At 39.0% G+C, this 23,144-nt stretch overlaps 1 protein-coding gene across 1 annotated transcript in view; it reads right to left on the reverse strand.

The window, feature by feature from the left end:
* SKAP2 (src kinase associated phosphoprotein 2) overlaps positions 1–20,684 on the reverse strand; it is a 120,627-nt gene extending 99,943 nt beyond the window's left edge. Inside the window, exons 1-3 of the mRNA XM_066554858.1 lie at positions 20,563–20,684; positions 10,104–10,209; positions 8,168–8,193 (exon numbers count right to left, since the gene is read on the reverse strand). Of these exons, the coding sequence (XP_066410955.1) occupies positions 8,168–8,193; positions 10,104–10,209; positions 20,563–20,611 (181 nt within the window). The 5' untranslated portion in view covers positions 20,612–20,684. The remainder of the gene's footprint in view (positions 1–8,167; positions 8,194–10,103; positions 10,210–20,562) is intronic.
* Positions 20,685–23,144: the final 2,460 nt, after the last annotated feature.

Genomic DNA, 23,144 nt, shown 5'->3' on the forward strand with positions numbered 1-23,144 from the left:
CCATATTGCCATTTTCCAGTTACACTTAGGATTTCAAAATCAGTAAACATTTGTCCTTTACTTTCATATAAAAGCCAGATGACCTAGAAACAAGGGAATTTTCAATACCTACATACATATTTAGGGCATACCATACATATACCTATCATTGTGCTGGTTTGACTTTGATAGAGTCAAGTTTTTTCACAGTAGCTGGTATCAGGCTATGTTTTGGATTTGTGCTAAAACCAGTGTTGATAAAACAGGCACATTTTAGTTACTGCTGAGCAATGCTTACAGAGTCAACACCTTTTCTTCCTCTCACACCACCACACCAGTGAGTGGGCTGGGGTGCACGAGAAGTTGTGAGGGGACACAGCCAGGACAGCTGACCCCAGCTGACCAAGAGAATACTTCACACCATATGATGCCATGCTCAGCATATAAAGCTGGGGGGAAAAGAAGGAAGTAGGAGACATTAAGAGTGATGATGTTTGTCTAAGTCACTCTTACTTGTGATGAAGTCCTGCTCTCCTAGAAATGGCTGAACACCTGCCTACCCTGGGCAAGTGATGAATTAATTCCTTGTTATGTCTTTCTTCTGTGTACAGTTTTTGCTTTACCTATTATACCAACTTCATATCAACCCATGAATTTTCTCACTTTTACCCTTCTGATTATCTCCTCTATCCCAGCAGGGGCAAAGGAGTGAGGGACTATATGGGCTTTAATTGCCATGTGGCATGAAAATCACGACACAATTATATACTGTATTTGAAACAACAGAAACCGTAGCAACACCGAATGTAGCTTCATAACAAAACAAGTTTCTGTTTCATATCTAGAATATCCAAATTCAAAATGCTCTTAAAACAAAACAATCAAAAAACGAAAAGTGTTCAGAGTATTATGAAGAAAGAAATTACACACTCAGTGTTTTACATCTGTCAAAGCATTCTCTAGATTTTAAATTCTAAAGAAGGCTTGAAGACTTCCATGAAAAAAGCCCTCACTAGAAAGACACTCAGAACCAAAATACAAATCCTATGTCACACAAAACTACATTTAGGTATCCACACTTTACATGAAAAATGAGGAGAATAGGTGGCAGACTCTGGATAGAGGTACAAGCAACCTGCACACATGCAGAACTAGATCAAACCAAAAAATCTTCCATTTTTTATTTTAGAGCAAAGAAAAATAGTAGCAAATAAATAACAGTTTTCACCCATTTATATTATACACTGAAAAATACAATTCTTCCATAATCTAATTTGTACAGAAGAACTGCAGGCATTTCAATAAGAAAGCTGACTCATTATGCTCTGGAGTTGTAACAGACAACATTTCACAATGTGTTTATGTACTGGCACAAAAGAAGGACTGCTTTCTGGTGTCAGCCTTGGGGTTCTTGCCTCCTCGTTCTGTCAGGGTTAAAAGATATCTTAGGACTGTATTCTGTTAATATACAAAGAAATTGCTCATGACAGTTCACAAAGAGGCTTCCTGTTGATCCTATGTCATCTCCTACATTCCCACTCTGAGCAATCTCTGCCCTTTCTCCACTTTACATGCTCCTCCATCAAAGTGTTGCATTGAAGTTTATACTCCACCTATGGAGTAAGAGCAGTCAGAATTGCATTTCAAGCTCCATGTGTTACTCCTTGAACAGTCAGAGGAGTCAGTGTTGAGCAGCACAAACCACTATTCTCTTCAGGTGCCAAGTATCTAAAAATACACCCAAAAAGCATCAATAAATTAAAGAAAACCATTCAACTTGCACTTATGTAATAGAAAACCGAACTACAAAGCAACAATGGGCATCAGGTAAATGTATTCAATACAATTTGCAGGCATAATTGAAAGCATTGCTGCCTAATCAAACATCTAAAAGCAAAGCATGCTCAAACAAAATGTCTATAGACTCATTAGTTGGCAGCCATTCCATTACAATCACACATAATGTCAGTAGTGTCTTGAACCCATGCCAATGACAACAGCATAAATTTTGCATCTCATTTCTATGGTCATAAAATTAATGACCAGTTTAAAAATACTTCTTTGCAAAAGTTATTGCCTAAAGAAATGACATGACTGTGTCCCTGTTATGCAGCCACAAGTATAATTATGGAGTTGATGCTCATTAATATAGTTTCTTGTTTCCCCAGAATATCATGATTTATCTGGAAGTTGGGGAAAAAATAGATTAATTACAGGTAGATATTTAACAGTCACAATAACAAGAATATGTACATGAACTGACCCTATTCTCTAGTTTCTGCAAGTTAAACTAATCTCCTACAGGTTTGATAGCAGAATCAATATTTTATGATGTCTGTAAAAAAAAAAAAAAAACATACAATGTCATTTCTTATTAAATGCTACGTTTTCCATTACAGCTTATTTATTGATTCAGGAAATAATGCATACCAAAGGGTAAGTTTACCACATTAGGAATGGAGCATAAAACAAACTCTCTTCATTGTAACAAGGGCTGTACTTCAGTTCCTACCCCTTGTTCTGAAGACTTCCAATAAATTTAGTTAGTGCAATATAATGAGTAGGACCATATTACATTGTAAGAATTTAGCTTTTTAAAAATCCAGATTTTTTTCCACCAATAATTCATTTTCTTCTTCAACATTGAGATTATAACATAGAATTCCTAAGCATTTAAGATACTGTTTCCACCACTTACTCTGAAAAAGAGCAAGCAAGATGTTTCAGCCAATGCCTCTGAAAGAAACTTGCTAGCTCACATCCTCAGATAACTAAACACTTTCAATTTATTTCTAAAAATGTCTAGACAGAATGATGCATTAAAACTGCTCAAGTATAAGAGAAATAAAACAACTCAGGAAAATAAAAAGACATGTAGGTCAAACCACCCTGCTTCTTGCCATTTCAGAAGGTCCCAAGTCACAGCAGGTTGAAATCAGTTCATCCTGTCCAATCTCTGCTGCAGTTAAGAACCCATGAAACAAAGGACTGGATGAAGCCATCAAGCAGACCAAGCAAGGTTCTCGCTACTCAGTTTTCCATAAGAACAAGTAGACAAAGCTGCTTTCAAGCTGGCAGGGGTATACTTTAGCCCCTTGATAGGGGCATCCTGTATCCAGTCATCAATCCACCAGTCATCCTGCAAGACTGCATTCTTCTGACAATCAGTTTTTCAATGCATGCAGTCTGCTCCAACACACTCATTCCTGAAGAGCCTTCTAGGGTCCCCTATTAACAAGATGATTTTTAATGGCTTGTTTTGTAAAGGTCAAGTAGAAACTCTTTAACAGCCAATTTTTAAAACAATACAGAAACAACATTAAGTGTGCAAGCAAATGTGCTTCAAGCAAGAAAACCAACTGCACTTTTGCTTGACAAGTTCTTTCTTATGATCTGTAATTGTAAGTTCTTTCTTAAGATCTCATTCTTATGATGCATATCAGGCCAAAACCATTTTGTGCTGCACTGGTATGTCATGTTACGTGAAATTGCACTTGGTGTGGACACTTCACAGCTAACAGCTGTGTGTAGCTGAAAGGGACAACACAGTGACATGCCTACAGTGAAACCTCCCAGACTTCTGGGACAGAGTGGTATTTGGCACACTTTTAATGATGGTCTCTCCAGAAATACATCATGATGACCCTCAAAGAACTCGGTAACAACTAAGCCATATCCTTTCCATTTATGGTTAAATACTAACCATGTATTTATGTTCTTGACTAAAAAGTTCAAGTGTGTTAAAATATAGAACTTGTGTGCACATGCAGCTCTGGTGACCACAAGATACTGACTCCATTTCTGAAGTCCAAAGAGACTTCTATTTGCTGCCATTTCCTGAAAAAGAGTGCACAGAGGGGGAAAAAAATAAAAAGGAAATACAACCCCTGTACAAAAACAGAAAAGAAAAAAATACAAAATCAAATCCTTTGCAAATAGTGCTGCTCTAATAGCTTGACTATTTCCAGGAAGCAGAGGTCTTGGGCTCCAGACTCTGCTCTGCCAAGAGCCAGAAGCATCTGAGTCATCTAAAGGTTTCTTACAGGTGCTCCCCATAATTACACTGTGAATAACACCAGTGCTCTAGAGACACAGTTTTGCCCTCTATTACGTTACAGTGAAATAAAAACAAAAGTGGATCATCATCAGTTTTTATCAGAGTGAAAAATGCTAGTTAGAAAATGTCATGTCATACTTTTCTGCATAATTTAGTGCTGCAGATCACATACGAGGTGCAACGAGTGCTTTCTGGGGAACTGGTTCTGCAAATTCCCATAGTATGACTCGATTTGGCGAGTACTTCTGGTGTCTCACTTTCAACATTGAGCCAAAATATTTTGTGAAAAGTGAGTAAAAATATGTATTTTACTAAAATAAATGCATAGAACAGATGGCAATTGAACTTCAAACATAAATACAGCTTCTAGAGCTTAGGGTGCTTCTGCCAACTTTAGCACTATTTTTAGCATAAACTGAAAACAAGGTTCTTTTAACTAAACATTTTGGCAGTCACAGTATTGATTCAACTAATCTCAAAAGAGAGAAATGCCAAAAACTGTATTAAGTCAGAATCTTTGACAAAGTTAAGACTTTTAAAATGTTAGTGGAATATTAGTCTTACCAAAAATGAACCCGATTTTGTATGCAAATTACCTTTGTTTTCAAGTTTTTTCCCAATTCTAAGATCTAGAACAGGTTGCTGAGTGTGACTACAGCTTTTTAGTTTTGCTTAAACTGTTTAAATAAACAGTCAGATATTTCAAATTAAAAGGAAAAAAGGCAGCAGTGTCTAAGAGAAAGACATTTATACAGAGCTCTTCAATTTAAGAATAAAACAGATACAATAAATGTCTAATAACTTAAAAAATAAATCTGATGATAGACCAGTGGATTGGATATAAATATAATTGTACATTTTTGGTCATAAGAACAACATGAACTTTCTTTATCCATAAATTAACAACACACTTAACTGTAAAAGTCGGTGTTAAATCAGGTAACACATCACACACGAAAATTAAATATTTCCCCATACAATTAATTTTGTGTCTTTCACTTGCACACATACCCACTTCTCCTAAAAAGCTTCAATTTTTTTCAGTCTACATAGACAAAAAGATGCTTTTGTCAGCATATTTACTGACCTGACAGACAAGATCAGAAGGCTTCTTTCTAGGAAGATTCAAGAAAGTCCTCAAATTCATCAATCTGGGTGCAAAGAAATATGTATGCACCTTCTGAGAGAGATGCACATGGGTGATCATAGTTTTAAGGAGCCTGGTTCTACTTGCACACATGCTCTTCAATTACTTTTTTATTGTTAATCTTTCACACCTCCTTGCTTTATCCTTACAGATAGGCAAGATTCTCTATGCTATTGACCACAGCCCATAAAAGAAGTGTTTACAAATAGTTTAGTAAAACCTGCTAGTCACAACGTGCAAAGTCAGTGGGACTTCAAAAACATCCAGTGATGAAAGAGAGTGGAGTGGAAAGTATGCCCACAACACATCCTTGTGGAACAACTCACAAGCTGAAGGAGACGCTGTTTGAGAGTGGAGTCAAATATCATTATGTCCTACAGGAAGTATATGAATTTCCAAAGTGTTAGTCCACTTCTTTCAGCCTCCAAAAATACTTCTGGATGCCTCTGAAAGGATGACAGGTCACAACTCACAAGATTCTTGAAAACAGCTGATGTAGTATAACTACTATATCATGATAACATACCATGACAGCACGTACCATTCTTCACCTTCCCTTTCAGCTAGAACAGAGATTATTTTATTTACATTTTAAAAATTGAGTGACTCCTACTACAAAAGCAAGAACAGTAAATATGGAGTTTAAATACACACAGTAGTTTTTATTCTTCCTAGTTTGTTTCAGGGTAGTTTCCAAATTCCTGCTCCCACCCCTCCTTTTTTTCCTAAAATATATTATCCTTTTTTCACCTTATATGTTGATGTCTTTCTTCTTTCTCTGGAGGGGGTGGAACTGACCATCACAGCCTTCTGAGTTTTCAATACTTTCCAAATGTTCCATTTTTCAAATGTCTAGGTGTGCAGAGAGGTATGAAAATGGGCACAAAAGTTGACCTCCCTCAGCTGCTGCCACTGCTTTGTTGCACTAGGAGCTGGCCAAGAATCTGACTGCTTATCTCCATGTGAGTCCTTTGTTCTACACCTACAAAAGTCACGCCCAATTTGTACAGTCCTAAAGTAAGAATGACACAACCAAATAAAGTTTAGCACACACTTCTTGAACTCTGGACATTACACCAACAACTCATACCACTGATTCACGTTCTCTTAAATAATTTGCAAGTAAGTGCAGGCTCCTATTTCTTGTAATTTTTTTATACTCCTGCACGCAGCAAATGCACATTAATTTGGAGGGATGTATCCTTGCTTGCAGAAAGCAACGGTATAACTTTCATTTTATTGAAAAATACTGAAAACTAAGGTGTGAGTGTTCACACACCTCAGCATTTTTACATAGTTCTACAACCTGAACCAGAGAGACATCACGAGAATTTTTTACAAGGCAATATATCCTGCTTAATAATCAAATGTACTGTAATAAAAAGAATAAGACTGAATATAATTTTCACAGAAATCACAGCAAGTTATGTAGTAACAATTACAGACTATACAAATCAAATAATCCATTTTGCTAGAGATAATGAAATCTCATTTTTGTTAATAATTTGTTGAACTGGAAAATAAATTCTGAATCAAATTACCAATGAAGAAAGTAAATAGACTAGAATTTTCTTGACCTTCAAATTACACAAAGCAGTAAATGCAAACTCTGCTTTTTGTAGGCAACTCTCACACTTATTACAGAGTCAGAGTCTCAGAAAGTTATTAAATCTTCAAAAACGTGCTCTCTCAAAGTAAGATAGGTTTGCAATGAAACAACCACCCCACCTAATTTTACGTTAGTAATTTTCTTAATAAAATAACATCTTACTTTCCCTCACTCAGTTCCGTTGGACAGTGAGGAGAAGATGAAAACTACATTTTGTCTTCTGTAGCAGAGCTGAGCTGTAATATTAAAAAACCAGCAAATTACTGTAACACAATTTTTAAACAATCACATAGTTGGAGTTTACAGAATCTTGGCAATCTTGAATCTTTGGGAAGTTTCAAGTTGCACTGTCCCTTTCAATTGAACTGTTATGGCTGCATAACTTGATTTAAACAGGCATAAAAAATGTATGAACTTGTTGTGCCTTGTTACAACATTATTTGCCTAATATGACTTACATATTTTCACTTTCTCAGGAGGCACGCTGCAGCCTACACATTTGAACCTCCTTGTCCAGAAACAGACACTTCTTCAACCACTGTAAAAAGTGAAGCTTTGCATAGGCTTTTTTGACCTCGCACTGTGACCCTCATACCAGCATCCACAGGCTATAGGTCATGACCTCAAGAATTAGCATCATGGAAATAAGAGCCCTTCCAGGTTTAGTTACAGAACAGAACACTGTAGCAACAAACCCCTCAGTCTTCTCTAAACTGAACTCTGCAGCTTTGTTTAAACTCCACTAGAAGACAATAGATAACCCACACTTCAGTTTTCATTACTCGCACACTAAATCATCTCCTCTCCAGCTAAAGGTCTGAGCTCCCGCTGCACTATGAAAACATTCATTCAGTGTGGATCGAAAGCCAATATCATATTGCCACGAGATGATCCTATTAAAAGGTTAAAGAAACATCACTATGGAATTGAAGACTTTTGCAACGTTAAGAAAAAAGGCTGAAATACGTAACCTCTGCTAAAATTCTATCTCCTAAGCAGGCTACTTTGCATTCACTTCCTCTGGGAAAAAAAAACCCGCACATCACATGGTCCTTCACAAGGCTGCACTCTCGCTAACAAAGCTCCATTTATACTAAATTTATAACAAATAAGCTCCATGACGAGCTGCATTATAGATGAAATCCTGAGCTACATTTCCAGCCGAGTGTTTCCATCAGCGAGCGCTGAGCGCGCTGCGCTGCGCTGCGCTGCGCTGGCCGCCGGCAGCGGCCGCGGTGGATGCGCGCGCCCCGGGCGCTCGGGCCGCTGTTCCCGCCGGCCGCAGCAGGGGGCGCCAGGCCCCTCGGCCTCGCGCGGCCGCGGCGCTGGGAAAGCACCGCGGCGGGAACGGCGGGGAAAAGGGCACGAGACTCACCTTTCTCCGGGAATTCTTGAGGATAGCTGCAGGAAAAGAAGAAGAAGAAACATCATAAAGCAACGCACACTCGCAAACCCACGGCACGAGGACATGGCACAGAACAGCAATCAGTTTTCAACGAGTTTTGTGGTCGAGACTCAGCGCTGCAAGTTTTCCTTGAAAATTCTTAAGTCTTTATCTTTGGCTTTAAGTATTTATTCAGTTTTCCTTTTGCCTTTGCAGCTGACAGAATCCCCAGTCACTACAAGGAAGACTTGAACAAAACCAAATCCAGACTGAGCAGCCTTTTCTAGTAACATACATCTGTTCAGATATCTTAAGGTATAAAAACACACAAAAGCATCTGTTATTTTAGTAAACCTTTTAAATGTTAACAAATTCCACAAATTTTTGTATGCAAGTAGAACCATTTAACATATTTTGAAATAAACCAGTAGTTCAATAGGAAACTAAATAGAAAATCAAAAATAGTGGTTTTAGCTACACTAAATTTACAGAAATCCAAATGAAAATGGATTAATAATTAACCAGAAAGATACAAGTTAAAGCATGCCTAAATAAGAAGTCCTTTTCAAATAAGGAGATCTCAAACTTATATAATGCTTAGAAAACACAAGAAAAAATATCATCCCAGAGAGAAAACATCCTTTTATACACTGTTTCTTTGGAGGTAAATCTTAGTATTTCAGAAACTAAAATAATCAGAGAATGCAGTTTGATGATACAGACAAATTATCAGGACAAAGTTATGTAGAATGGCATTCAAGAAGCATTCATGGGCTAAGAACTAACTGGCAAATAAAATGCAGCTGCCAAGATCATCTTTATGAACAATAAGCAGTAGTAAAGATAACAGTTTAGTCAATAAGGAGATGTTGGCAAGAAATGAGCAGATGAGAAAGGAATGGTCTAGAGATAAGAAACTGAGAAATGCAAACAGAAATAAGAGGCCAGATCTAAGAAATCCAGTGTAGCAAGTGGCAGTAACACAGGCCAACATGCGGGATGTTAAAATCAAAGAAGATTACAATGTGCATGTATTTTGTAGCCTGCATGAAAAGCAAAACACTGTTAACAGTGAATAATATTACAGGAAATGAGGAAGGCATTAGAAATTAAAATAAGATGAGAAACCATGGGGTCACATAAATGAACAGTAAAAGATTCAGTGTCAATATGCCCATAAATGCAGGTTCCCTCTCTTTGATATTTCCTCATCCAAAAAAGCATCAGTCAGTCAAGAAAAAAGTCAGTAACACTGTATCTGTAAGTCATCTGTACAGTCACAGTTAACTCAATAACCCAGAATGGAAAACCCAGGAAAGAAAAAATAAATAGATAAAATACTACTTCCTTAAAAGAGAATATGAGGGAGAGCTAGTTCCCTAAGCATTTACAGCCTGAATTAAAAGAACACAAAACTTCAAATACAAGATTTTGGGACACATCTCATGTGTCCCTCCAGTTAGCGCCCTCACCAGATGATTGTGCTGTCCTTGAAATTATAAGCAAGTTGCCACAGGGGCAGAAGCATACCATCAATGGAATGCTTAGGAGATAACACACAGCTGTCTTACACCAGCTGAGTATGGTGATAGGAAGCTCATTCATTTCCTCAATACATTATATTTCTCATGTTTTAATGAATCTTATAAAAGCAGAGGTGAAGGCAAGCTCTGCCCAACTAGCTTGCAATCGGGTTTCAGAATATAAAACAATTCAAATGGGACAAATCATTCTGCTCCCATTTCTTACTGAATTGTAGCAGCTTTGAGAAGACAAGACTTGAACCCATACAGATTTTTTGAAAAAATCAGCACCTAGACAGATTTTTTAATCGTTAATATGGTTAATGTTTAATAAAAGGTTGCATAAAGCTTTAAGATATCAGTAAGTGACTTTCTAACATATTAAAGCCATGAAGTTCACTTACCTTGTCTTAATATCCTTTATCTTCTTAAGAAGAGCTTCACGCCTTTCTTTTGCTTTCTTGGATAGATTTTCTCCTTTTAGTGTTTGGGAAACAAATGTTTCAACATCTAAATAAAAAAGAAAATAAATACACCTCAAAATACTGCTGTAATGAGCTTGTCCTGATACTACTGTGAAAAAAATAAGAAAATTATTTTCAGCCCTACTCACAGCATAGTTAACAGACATTTTAGATTCTAAATGGGATACATTTTTTCTCTATCTACTTATGCTTAGCACAGCAAATCCTATGGTGACATTTGATTCTTGCTCACTTAATTATGCTACGTAAGTCCTAATAAATTGCAGTGCTATAACAATTACTTTCCATCACCTAAAGTAAAAGACAAAGCTAAAACATGGAAATAGCCTTTATGCATATATTACTGCCATGTTATTTCAGAAGTTCAAGTTGCAAAGATGGTTGTGTAATTTATTATTTCAGCAGTAACACTTACCCAGATAGTAATATAGCTCACTTACTGGTTACAGTTTTTTCAAGTGTTCCCACAATGCCTCTGAAATCACTGATTGACTAAAGATTCATATCCAAAGCAATCCTGAAAACTATTACATAAGCAAATTAACCATATCAAAGGAGTCCAGCTCAATAGTGTACTTTAAATTAAGCACACCTCCACTTGTAGAATCACAAACAAAGGCTCTAGCCTGCACTCTAAGTTTTAACTCTTACTCAGATGATACTTTTATAGAGTCATGTAGAAACAAAGCATTCCATAAAAGCTACCACAGTTCTTTTAATATAGTAAATATCCATTCCATAGGATAAAAAGAATGCAGTGTGTATTAAATTTGTGGGAGTGTAACACAGTAGTATGTTTTCCTTATTGACTAAACAATGGCAAAAAATAGCATTAGCAGTTTCTTATAGTTACCACTCAACATACAATTATCCCAAAAACAGAAAAGGAGAAACACAACCAAAAAATTCTGCTTGTTAACATAAATGTCTCATCTGTATGGGTAACAATTGCTCATTGGATAAGAGAAAGCATTTGTGGGTAACAAAACACCTTCTCACAGTGCCTGCCCACCCTCACAGACACACACAGAGACACATATATATACCTTGGCTCTCTCTGTAAAGCTGCAAATCCATATGGATAGTACTATTTTAATCCTATCACTTTTCTAATCAGATGAGAAATTCCCTTTTAATACAGAAACATAAATAACAGCCAATGGAGTACACAACTGTCTACGTGCAAAAGTTTACAGGAATATTTACCACAGATTTCCTAAATGAAAAACTTAATTGCCTGGTTTTTCTTTATAAAACAGAAACATATCACCCTTTCTATTACAGGAAGCAAGAAAACAAGTCAGAAGTTACCCTTCAAGAACATTAGCACAGCTATTACAAAAATGTTCTTCTTTACAAATAATTTGCTAGATTATTATTTAAATATTTAGATTCCTGTCCTCACTGAGTGCAGCAAAAGTATTCATTTTTTACAATATTTTAGAGTTCTGAAGAATGACATTGATCCTCCTCTCTCCATAAGACAGAGAATCTTCCCATTGCACTTTCCAAAGCAATCCTGAATAGGTGAGACCTTCACTCAGTTCTGTGGCATTCCTTCTTTAAAAGGACAGAAGGAAAGGCACTTAACATGTATTAATGCATCCTCCAGACATACCCCCAACAGCCTCTATGCTGCAGACCAAGAATGCCTACACAGGGATTTTTTTCCAAACCCATAGAAAAAGTACACATCTTCACAAATTACAAGGATTGGAACTGCCAATCAAACTGGCAGAGGAGAACACACAGAACCCAATGATATTGACAAACTACAAAACTAAGGTCAAAAAACTTATACTTTTACTATTCAGAGCAAAAATCAAAATAGTTAAAAACAAATCAACAGTTTTTCTCTCAATGAAACCTAACAGGGTTTTCCAGTACAAAACTAGCTTTCACTTGAAGAGGGACAGCCTGATTAAATATTTGTTTTTCCATACTTTTATCTTTTTATTTCAAAAAATACATAGCAGCTTCAAAGTGTTACCTAGGCACCAACATACAAAATTTCAGAGGAATTAGTCATGTTTATAAATCAGGAGCAATACTTGCATGGTAACCTTTGGACACTAATCAATCACAAAACTTGGATTCAGAAGTCTTCATTTAAACTCAGTGGGCTTCTTTACTTCTTGGAAAGGCTCAACCCAGGTGAGAATTCTGCCATCTCAGATTCTGACTGTCAAAGCGTTATTCAAATACAAACATTGAAATAACACAATTAAGGAGTATGTGGAGAAGAGAAACTAAGTTGATTATAAAAAAGGATTACCACTTCTGGCTTAAAATATACTGTGGATACAAAAATTTCAGGACTAACTATATTGTTGACAGATTTTGTTGTTTTCCACAAAACCTTGGACTTGAAAAGCAGAAATACCAGAGAATTTTCAACCATGGGCGGACAGGGCAGAAGCAGACGCTCCATTTACTCTCAGTTGGAGTAGAGTTGGAGGAGAGAGAAAGAAACAGAGCAAGCATATCCAAGCTTGTCATTTCTAAACAGCAGCAGTTACAGAAGACATCCCTGGGATGGCTTCCCTCTCACATGAGTATGTGAAACAAGTTCTCCAAGCTTAGGTGTACCCACAATCAGGGTGCACTGTTTTCATCATGGAACACTATTACTTCCATATTTCCAGAGATACCATATGGCTTGATTCATCACAACCCCAAAATACAAAGACAGATATGACATACACACGATGTTAAAGAAGCAGTTTACCCAAAAATTACATTTTACTGTATCATATATATTTCTTATCTACTCAGAGTTACACAGTATGTTATATATCTTGTTTTCATTTACTGTTGTAAATCCATCCAGGATGTACCAGATGCAGAAGATGAGTAACATCCTAAGCTTCTCTGGACAAGAAGCCAGCAAGTCATGTAAGTTACGATCATCTCTTCACTTCCTGTACTTCCACACTATGGAGGAATATGGACTGCCTTAACATAAGGAAATGTTCCTGTAGTTTCTCTGACCTTCCACAAAGCGATTTATGTAGGAATTAGAACAGAACTAGGGATCAGTATAGCAGATCCTAATTTAATACAGTAAACTTCAAAGAGAAGTAGCAAAATGTACCCATTTCTCACCACTGTTCTAGTCACATACTTCCTCTCCCCTCTCCAGGAGGATCCACAACTTGGACTCTCCTGTACTAGTTTAATGCTACACAGAAAACAAAACTACTCCTCACAAGAACTTCGGTGTAGACCTGATTCATGCTTCAGCAGCAGCTGATCCATCAAGGAATTTTAAAAGGAATAAAAGATAAGTTCCAGAAATAAAACCTCTTTGAACAGATTTCTGGTCTAAAAGTACTTTAACTAACCAGTTACCCCAGAGCAAAAAAAAAAAACCAAGTGACATATTCCCATAATTTTTTCCTAATGAATTGACCAGCTATTTAGTATCACACATTGCAGATATTTACCTGTTCCTAATGAAAACATGAAAATAAAAAAATAAAATAAAAAAATACTAAAATTAATAAACAAAAGCAAAGCAAAGAAAAATACACACTGGAAACCTACTTAACACCTCTTTTCTTAAGCTTGTGCGTTAGACTGCTTGATAGCTTAAATGCCCATACTTGTTGCTCTGTTTCTTAAAGCCTGTGATGTTAAATTTGCTTGCATCATACCCCAAAGGAATTATTTGCCTGCAGGAAATGAACAAAAGCTACCAAACCAAAAGATACAATTGATACAAATCACTCACAAATTGCTCTGCCAATACAGCTACAAACTGACCGAAAAGGAAAGTCACACCTCAGTCTAGCTCTGTCCACTTCGACCAGCTCATACAGTTCAAAACTTAAGTGCCAGTTCACAGAACAGTCAAAAGCTAAAAGCCATTGTAATTTCATTTTCATCTACAGTCCTTTTACAAGGAGAAAAGCTAAGATTTATTTTTCATTTCATTGTAAAACGGTTTATGGTTCTCTTTACTTCAATGATTATAAACAGACAACACTGCAAGATTTTAATTGTTTTAAAGACTTTGGAACTATTTTCTTTAATGAAGGCTTGAACCACACAGATGGAATTTTTCAAGAACATTGTAAATTTCTAGCCCAAAGCAAGTGCTGTGTTAAAGAGTGCTAAGCATAACAAATCATAGCACATTTGTTGTTTACAGGATTTAATATTGTAAATATAAGTCACACTTAATAAACAAAGATACTTAGGACAGAACTACTTCAATTTCTTGTCAGGGTGGGCCAAGCAGATTCCCACAGAGGCACTCAAAGACTATGTGCTGGGTGGTTCTTTCTCCCCTCCTTCAACAGATAACCAAGATGTTACCCAACCACATTATCAAGTTAATCACTCCATCATGGACACATCAACTGATGAATTGACACCATTCCAATGACGAGAATCAGAAAGTGGCAATGAGATGGGAGCATCTCCACGCACATGGCAGGCTGGTTTGGAGGCTGGACACACATCCATCATATGACCAGGGACACTCCAGGGGATAACCTGGCACTTGTACTGCCACTCACAGGAGAAAGCAGCAGCAGCTCAGCAGAGCAATTCCTGCAGCCACCAGCCTTTTCTCTCCTCTGCCTCAAGGACCCAGAGAGCCAACAGCCGGCTGCCAGCCAGGGAATTTGGGACAGCAGGCCAGAGAATTTTGGGACATAGCTGCAAGCTAGGCACATTTATTACACACATACTGTCCAAAGGTGACCAATATTAAACAGACTGCCATGTATCTTTCAGCTTTACACAGGCTGGCATCAGAAAACAATTAATTAATTTGATTTCAAAGTTGTCATGCGATTCATTAATAGAGAAAAACCTTGAAGACAAACTGCCAAGCAATAGCTGTCACTGCCTGTTCTCTTAAATAAAGAAATATTGGAAGACTTTGCTTTTGCTCTCCCCCAGCTTCGCAACTATGTTTTAAAATCTCTCTCCAGAGTTTGCTAAACCACCTTTTAAATACATATACACTTAATCAGAAACAGAACACATGATGTAAAATAAAAGTGACTGAACTTCAAGATGTCTAAAAATACCACATTTATCCAGCCTAAGAAGGTTAGCATTCCTTTTAGTGCAAAGTCCTGGAAAGGATTGCCTTTAAAAATTGCTCTACCTTAAATTCCCAGAAGCAAGGTTATGTTGCTGTGTTGACACATACAAAATAAGTATAATGAAACATGTTGACAGTCAACAGTTTTATTAGTGATTTTAAAAGTAGAAGTATACACAAATTGCTAAGACTCCTCAAATGAAGTAAATCAATAAGGCATGTCTTTTAAAAGATTAAAAAAGAAAAATTTTAATCAAGTTCTATACATATATATAGTTATATATCTATCTCTAATCTCATTGGATGAGTAGTTGAGCATCCTCTCTCTATATTAAAGAGGTGAGAAAAGATGGAGCTGTAACATATTAAGCATATAATGGAAAAAAAACACACCAGTACAAATCATGATCAAGTTACAAAGTGATTCCAAATGAACTATAATAAAAAATGTTAAGGATTAACCTAAAGATTTACACTGTATGCCACATTATGCTGTGTCTATTGTGGTTTGTTGACATATGATTATGAAAGAAACGTAAACCCAGTCAGATGAGAAAGATAGACTCCATGTTAATTGAAAAAGACAAACTAAGTGAATAATGAGTATATAAAAAATAGCCTATGCCATTTTTATCACCCATATATGACACTTATTCCCAAATTTATGGCAGAGACAATTGAACTATGTTTCAAATTACTGGAGGTTATTTCTTACCAGGAGTCCCTCTGTGCATTTTTTTCACCTCACTGTTTCTAATCTTACTCCATTACTATAGAAACACATACATACTACCAAAGCTGTAAATACATGTCTACTTAAAAGATGTCTACTATAATCCCCCTGGTTTATCTTGTACAGATGGGTTCTTCAGCAAGAACTGGCATTTGTTAAAGCCTTGGAAACATGGAAATGATATTTTTTAAAAAGAGTAAAGTTTTAAACAACAGTGTGCTTTTAAATTTGAATCAATCAATAAAGAAGAGCCACACTGTACCCAGAAGGCTTCTTCTATGACAGGCATGTAAGGAGAAAGTCCAGAAACAGCTGACATGGAAAATTAAAATGAACAGTTTGTTTTTTGGGGATTGGGGTAAATATAAACAGCATCGTCCAAAAATAAAAGGTAAGCAACTCCTGCAGTGGATCCAATGTCTTGTAGATTTCTTGCCTTGCCCTTTTCTGCAAGCGATTTTCAAGATGCAACTAAACAAGTAGGTAAACAGTACGACTTTGAAGAAAACAATAAGAGGAATCGCACAGAAAAAGGTGTTCTGGACAATATAACTAAGCATTTAAACAAACTGAATAATATCTGGGTAGAAATGATCCTTAGGGCAAGAACTTTGGTTTCTATTTAGGTTTGGGGTTTTGCTTAACAGAACAAGGAAAATGATATTAGGATGGGATATAAGGCTCCATATAAACTAGAGAAAATTTTATCCCATTTTCACAGTAAAAGTATTTGTAACTTTCAAAATACAAATAAAGAAGATTCAAACAAGAAATACTGCCACGTGTGAAAGGAAAATTGAACAAAAGACAAAGACAAAGAAATATCACCCAAAGTACAGTCACGTGATATGAACAGGGGAAAAAATATAAATGATACACATATCTAATGATCATGACACCATCAAAAGCTGTGAAAAAGTAAAGAAGTCTTATCTCCAACTAAATCTTTGTTACTGAAAAAATCTCAAGAATTTTTTTTCCTAGTCAAGTTGACTGAAGAAACCAGTCTGGTTTACATTACAGAAGAAATAATCCCTTGGGGGAAGAAGGAACCTTCAAACTCCTCCTCAGCTATGAACAAGCCAAAACTTACTAAGGAAAAATAGATGTGAGCAGGCCTCCAGCAATCTATGTAACCAGCTACAATTTGAGGGGACAAAAAGAGAAACATTCCACTTTGCCAGACACCCACCAAAATATCACATAAACACAACAGACAATGCCTTTTCAAAAGAAGAAAAGGCAGACCAGGGATGGGCTTCCTTCACTGAATTCCACTGTCTCAAGCATCATCTGTAAGTGCAGGGACTGTAAGTGCAGGTGGGGAATTAAGAAGTTACATACACTACCATACACCTCCGAGGTGTAAAGAGGGAGATAAGAGAGCAACAAACTTACTTGTTCCTCCTACCAGGAGTTTTACTCATGACCAGAGGACTCTGTTTCTGTCTCCAGTGTTTCCCTCCTACCACTTGAACAAGTCAGAGAAGACAGGATGGGATTGTGCAATCCCAATAATCCTCTGCAATAAGTCTATTGCCACACTGACCTTTCCCCTTCAACTTTACAGAAACGGCTTCCTCCTGTTTCCTACTAATGCAGTTAGCCCTGAGCTCAAGCTGTGCTTCTGCCTGGAACATTTCAGCGCCACTGATATGCAACTATAATGACCCTGCCAGCATGTGTGACAGAATTTGTTTTTGTGTTAAAGATATAATATTGTTTAGGTTCAAAGTAAAGCACTCACAAGTCAGAAAATTTCCTGTGCAACTTTAATTCATCCCCTGGTGTGTTTATTCCCATTATCGCCATGTTTAACTACAGGAGCACTTAGTAGGTTTTCCAGTAGGATCCTTACTTGTTCAGCATGGTGGGTGGACATATTCCAACCATCAATCAAGAGTAAGCAGGGGTAAGGAAATCCATATGATCGTTCCTCCACTTGTTGCAGAAGTTGGAAATCATAGGCAAAAAGGCCAAGAAAAGGAGGAAGAGCAGAAGAGCACAGTACTTATGAGATTTTGCACCTGTGAGGGCCTCTCTGCTATGTGAACACCGGACTAAAATATAGTGCTTGTCGCTACCCATTAGCTGCACGTTCTCAACTGAACCTGATATGAAGAAGTGCCTGGCACTTGCAATGGCCACTAACAGACATCCAACTCATTATTATCTGGAGAAACCAGCACAGCATGGAGGCAGGTGAATTTGAATTCTAATTCTGTTCCACCATTGATTATTTTTTGCGACCCCAATCACATCTTGTTTATTATACTAATTTTACCGATGGGAAAACAATATTCCCTCATCTCAAAGAGGTGCTGGATCAATAACTGTGAGCCATTAAAATAATACATTAAGAAGCACCCTCGAAGAAGAGCATGCAGAAATTAATAACTATCTACTAACTGTGGTATTTGTATGGTGTAACAGTTTCTTGATGAATAGTAAAGATATTACTGAGCCCCCTTCCCTCCTCCATTACTATACATCCTCACTACAGGAATAGTTTGAGCAGAAAAAAAAAAGAAGAAGCCTACATAAAAGACTGTGAGATGCTACACATATCAGTGAAAGAACTGCTCATACAGTTTACTGGATTACTGGATTAAAGTTTACTGGATTACTCTCATTTCTAACTTTCATGCACTTGACTGATAACCTCAAGAAAGAGAGTTTAACACAAACTGTAAAAAGTCATGCCATTATTTATTTTTCAAAAATAAGCAGGTTATTTAATTTTAACAGTGTATAACCTTACAAGGTTAACCTTGAAGGTAACAATTAAAAGCTGCAAACTATTAGTTACATGTAGTAATAATAAAGCAAATATTTAAAGATCATTGGTAAATCATTCCATTGCCTTCTCAATTTCAGTTCTATAGACAGCACAAAAAGAAATGAGAAAAGCTAAAGCTGTACATACTCAACAAACATTAGATACCCGTGTATAACTTAGGCTGCTGCTCATAGTGACTCTGAAAGTACATTACATCTTGAGAAAAAATAGGTGTTCTTTGTTTCACTTCAAAATACAAACTTCCGTGTCTCTCTTTCCATGGCAGACTGGATAAAGATGGGAAGAAGGAAGGAAGGACAGGTTGTGCACATGAGGTACCATGACTGAGAAAGAAGTCATGATCTTAAATGATCCCATTTGTATCACATCCTTCCCCTCAAAAAAAATTTAAAGCACTTAAAACATTGAAGAGTTTCAAGATGAGCTTCACTCAGTGAAATTAGCACCAAAACAAACATATATGTCCTGCATCTGACCATGAGTTCCAGAATTCAGTATTGCCACAGAAAATACCAAGATTTAGAAATGCTCTCTAAGGGTAATTACTTTTTCTAAAGGATTAAGAATCTATTCCATCATATGAAATCAAGAGAAGCTTTCCTTTTTTTTTTTTTTCTAGTGGCCTTCCATGCAAATTTTTAATACAGATGGTATGATATGAAAGTAACATAGAAACTACAGCTATAAAACACTTCAGACAGTTGGCAGAAGATGAGATGTGATGAGAGCAATATGTTTCAAGTATTAGCTCTTTCAATCAAAGTGTTAAAAAAAAAATAATAGTCTGTAAAGGTGATGAGCTGCACTAGACTCTGGCAGGTGCCCAGCCATGTAATTGAGTGCTTGGCCTCAGAAGGAAGATTTCAAAAAGCATGGGTAATTTGAATGGCAGAGTCAGATCTACACAAGTTCCTGCGGCAGAAACAGAAGTTCTCAGAAGAGTCCCACTGAAATTAAAATAGTTTCAGGATACCAAACTTTTTGATAAAGATACCAGAAAAGCCAACCTTTAAGTATTCTATTTATTTTAATTAACAACAACAACCAAAAAAAATTAAATACGAGTTCATTGAGGTAAAAGATAGCCACTCGCATTCGGAATTCCGTACTAACATTATAACCTTTCACGGTGAGAAATCATCCCATCCCTACGCTCCAACGCATCCTGAGAGCATGGACAGTCACGGTCAGAGGTGTTGTGCCTGATGTGACACTACCCCAGCAATTCAGCAGCCCTTTCGTCCGCTCCTCAGCTGTTCAGCGGGGAAGTTCATTACTTTTTTTCGGCTGATGCGGGCAGTCTGCCCTGCCAGCACATCCCGGGGGCAGAGACTTCCTCCGGATAGTTCCGCGGTCACCCGGCGGTCACACGCCCCGCACGCCTGTCCGCGGCAGCCCCCGAACGCCTCACCCCGGCTGGTGCCCGCAGCCCCGAACCTCCCGGCCGGGGAGAGGTGTCGGCTCCCGGGCGCGGACGGGGGCCCGGGCCGCTCCTTCCTCCCTGCGGGGAAGCGAGCCGGAGCGCTGCGGCTCCCCACGGACGGGCACGGGGGGAGGAAGTAGCCGGGGAGGAGGAACTGGGGGGATGGGAAGGAGAGAACCCCCGAACCCGTGCACTGGAAGCGATGGCCCAGTGCCCACCGAGGCGCGCTCCGCTGCGGCTCCAGGGGCTGCTGCCCCCGCAACGCCCCGGCTCCCCGGGCCCGTCACACCCCCACCGGCCCGCCCCCCTCGGCCTCCCCTCCGCCCGCCTCCCCGGGAAGGAAGCCCTCCCTCCTGCTCTCACCTGCCAAGAGGCTGCAGACGTCCCCGGGGACGCCGGGAGCGTCGGACATGGTGCGGGCGGCGGGGGCGACCGGGGACACCCGGCGGGCGGGGCTCGACGGCTCGCACCGGCCCGGGCCCGGCCCCGCGGGGAGGAAGCGGAGGCCACGCCCCCCGCCCGCAGCGGCACGGCCGCGAGCCCGGGGGGCGGAGTCTAACATGATCGGGGTGCGGCTTCCCGCCACGAAGGCGGTGCTTCGGCACGCTGGGGGCGGGATTTCGCGGCACTGGGCGGAGCTTCATGCTGCGGGGGCGGGGCTTCCTGCCGGCTGTTTCCACCCGCCACCTCGACGCAGCGCTTGCGCCTCACGGCCCTCCCCCCGTGTTTATGGCTGCCGGCGGCCATCGTGCGTGAGGGCACCGCCGGCCCGCCCCCGCCAGAACCAAATGTGGCGCCCAGCGTCGGCTCCCTCCACGCCTTCCTCCCCGAAGGGCAGGAAAAGTTGGCTATTGGATAAGAATGCCCCGAGGCCTCTCTCTGATTGACCCATTGGTTGTCCCGCCCACCAAGCCATCGCCCGGCGTCCCCCTCTCCTCCCACAGGGGCGGGCAGGGTTGGGTCGGTGACTGTGGAGGGGGGTGCTTTGGGAATTTAATTTCTTCCAGACGTCTTTCCGTGTTTCTTTCATTGCGCGGTGCCGACGTTGTCCCTCTCGATTTTCTGTCATTGCCAGTGTCAGAGTTTAGGATGGCGGACAACCACAGCCTGCAGCCCAGCCTCGTGCCTGTGCCAATGTCCCAAAATCAAGCAAAATCAAGCCGTGGAACTTGAGGAAATCATTGAAGCAGTGGGAACAGGCGGGTTCATATCGGTGTCTGTTGGCACAGGTGTGTGAGCAGCGACAAAAAGAGAGAGATACTGTCGCTAAGCAACACAGCTGGGCTGCTAGAAGGGACAACTTCGCTGGAGTGTTGCTTATGAGGCAGCTTTTGTATGTTTTTCCCACAAATCCCTAGTTGTATGTATTTGGAGCACATTGGTGATGTAATATATTTAGTGTAGAAAAAGTCAAAGTAAATTCTTAGCATGTGTTTCTGTGTCCTGGATGGTTTTGGCTGTATCTATGTTATTGCTGCAGAAAGTGTTTGTGTTAGAGCTGTGGTTATGTTAGCACATCTGTATATCATACCAGCGTAGGAAAAACAACAATTAAACGAAGTTCCATTCATGAAATTTCAGCTTTATACCAGTGTAATTGCATTAATACTTGTGGCACAGCTGGCAGTATGGCTGTGGCAGTCAGGTATTAAACAATTTCCTACTTCTGCTTGGTGTAGCTGTGGCCACTGAAGTCTACAGTGTAGACGTGGTGTTAGATTATATTGTTCTTCTGACCTCTCACATCTCTTTTAATCACATGGAGCAACTCATTTCAAATACATCTGTGTTTTCAAAGCATTGCAGTTTTATTACCTGACTTTATGGCCAGCCTGGCTGAAACTCAAGCAGTGAACTAATTGACCTGTATAATGTTGTGTAATGGTTTTTATGTTGGTTATCTAGTTTCAATTCAACTATAATAAACATGCCCAGGCATCTGAGTGCATATGTGTATAAATAGATTATGCCTCTTTATTTGTATAAATACCTACCACTCATCTGGTACAAGAATATGTTTGATTAATTTTTCTGTAGTTGGCAAGGAAGGCTCTTTGGGCTTATGTTAAATTATACATTTCAGATGTGCAGTCTTGGGAAGCTGCCATAAAGAATAAGAAAATGGCTTGTAGTCTAATTTGCTTGCCCTTTTTCAGGTTAATCATAATCCTGCTTTCTTGTGTTGACTTTATGGCACCATCCATTTCTGTTCCAGAAATGTCACTTGAACTCTGTTGTAGTCTTTGGTTTGAGATCACTCTCCTGATAATTTATTCCATATGTTTACCATTTGTGTAAACTTTTCCTGTATTTCAGAACATAAGATGGGAAGAAGTAACTTACCTTTATTATTTCCCATCCCCCATACTCCAGTCACTCTGGAGTCACTCTTTTTCTACTTACTTTTTGTGTTAAAGACCTCCTTGCTGCAGTGAAGACCAGCCCGTCACACAGTCATCAAGATTTGTGACCCAGGCCTATTTTAAGCCTTGTTAAGTTCCAGATTTACTCATAGTTCCCTAATTTTTAAATCTACCACTAATAGGAAGCATAATTCAAAACAGACTCCTTCCTGAAACAAGTCTGGCTTCAGTGCTGTTTCAGCCTGGTTTCTGAGGATTCCACAGCTTGTGCCTCATGGAAACCAGACACACCACTTGCCTAATCAGGCCCATGGATCAGGGGTTCTTGAAGTGTGGGAAGCAACACAACAGGGAACACACAGAAATTTATTGTCCTTCTGTGTGAGGAGAGCTATGAAAACAGGGAATTCAGGAGGAGTTGCCTACCTGGATCTGCAGAGAGCCTACAGCAATGCAGCTGTGGGAAGAATAAACTTTCCCATTCAGGAGCAGCATCACTACTGCCTTGCCTCCCTAAGGAAATGTGACATATCTTGTTTACTGGGAAACCCAGCATTTTTCCCTTAAATGTTCCACGCTTCT

This window comes from Molothrus aeneus, chromosome 1 (assembly GCF_037042795.1).
Source record: "Molothrus aeneus isolate 106 chromosome 1, BPBGC_Maene_1.0, whole genome shotgun sequence".
Classification (NCBI taxonomy): domain Eukaryota; kingdom Metazoa; phylum Chordata; class Aves; order Passeriformes; family Icteridae; genus Molothrus; species Molothrus aeneus.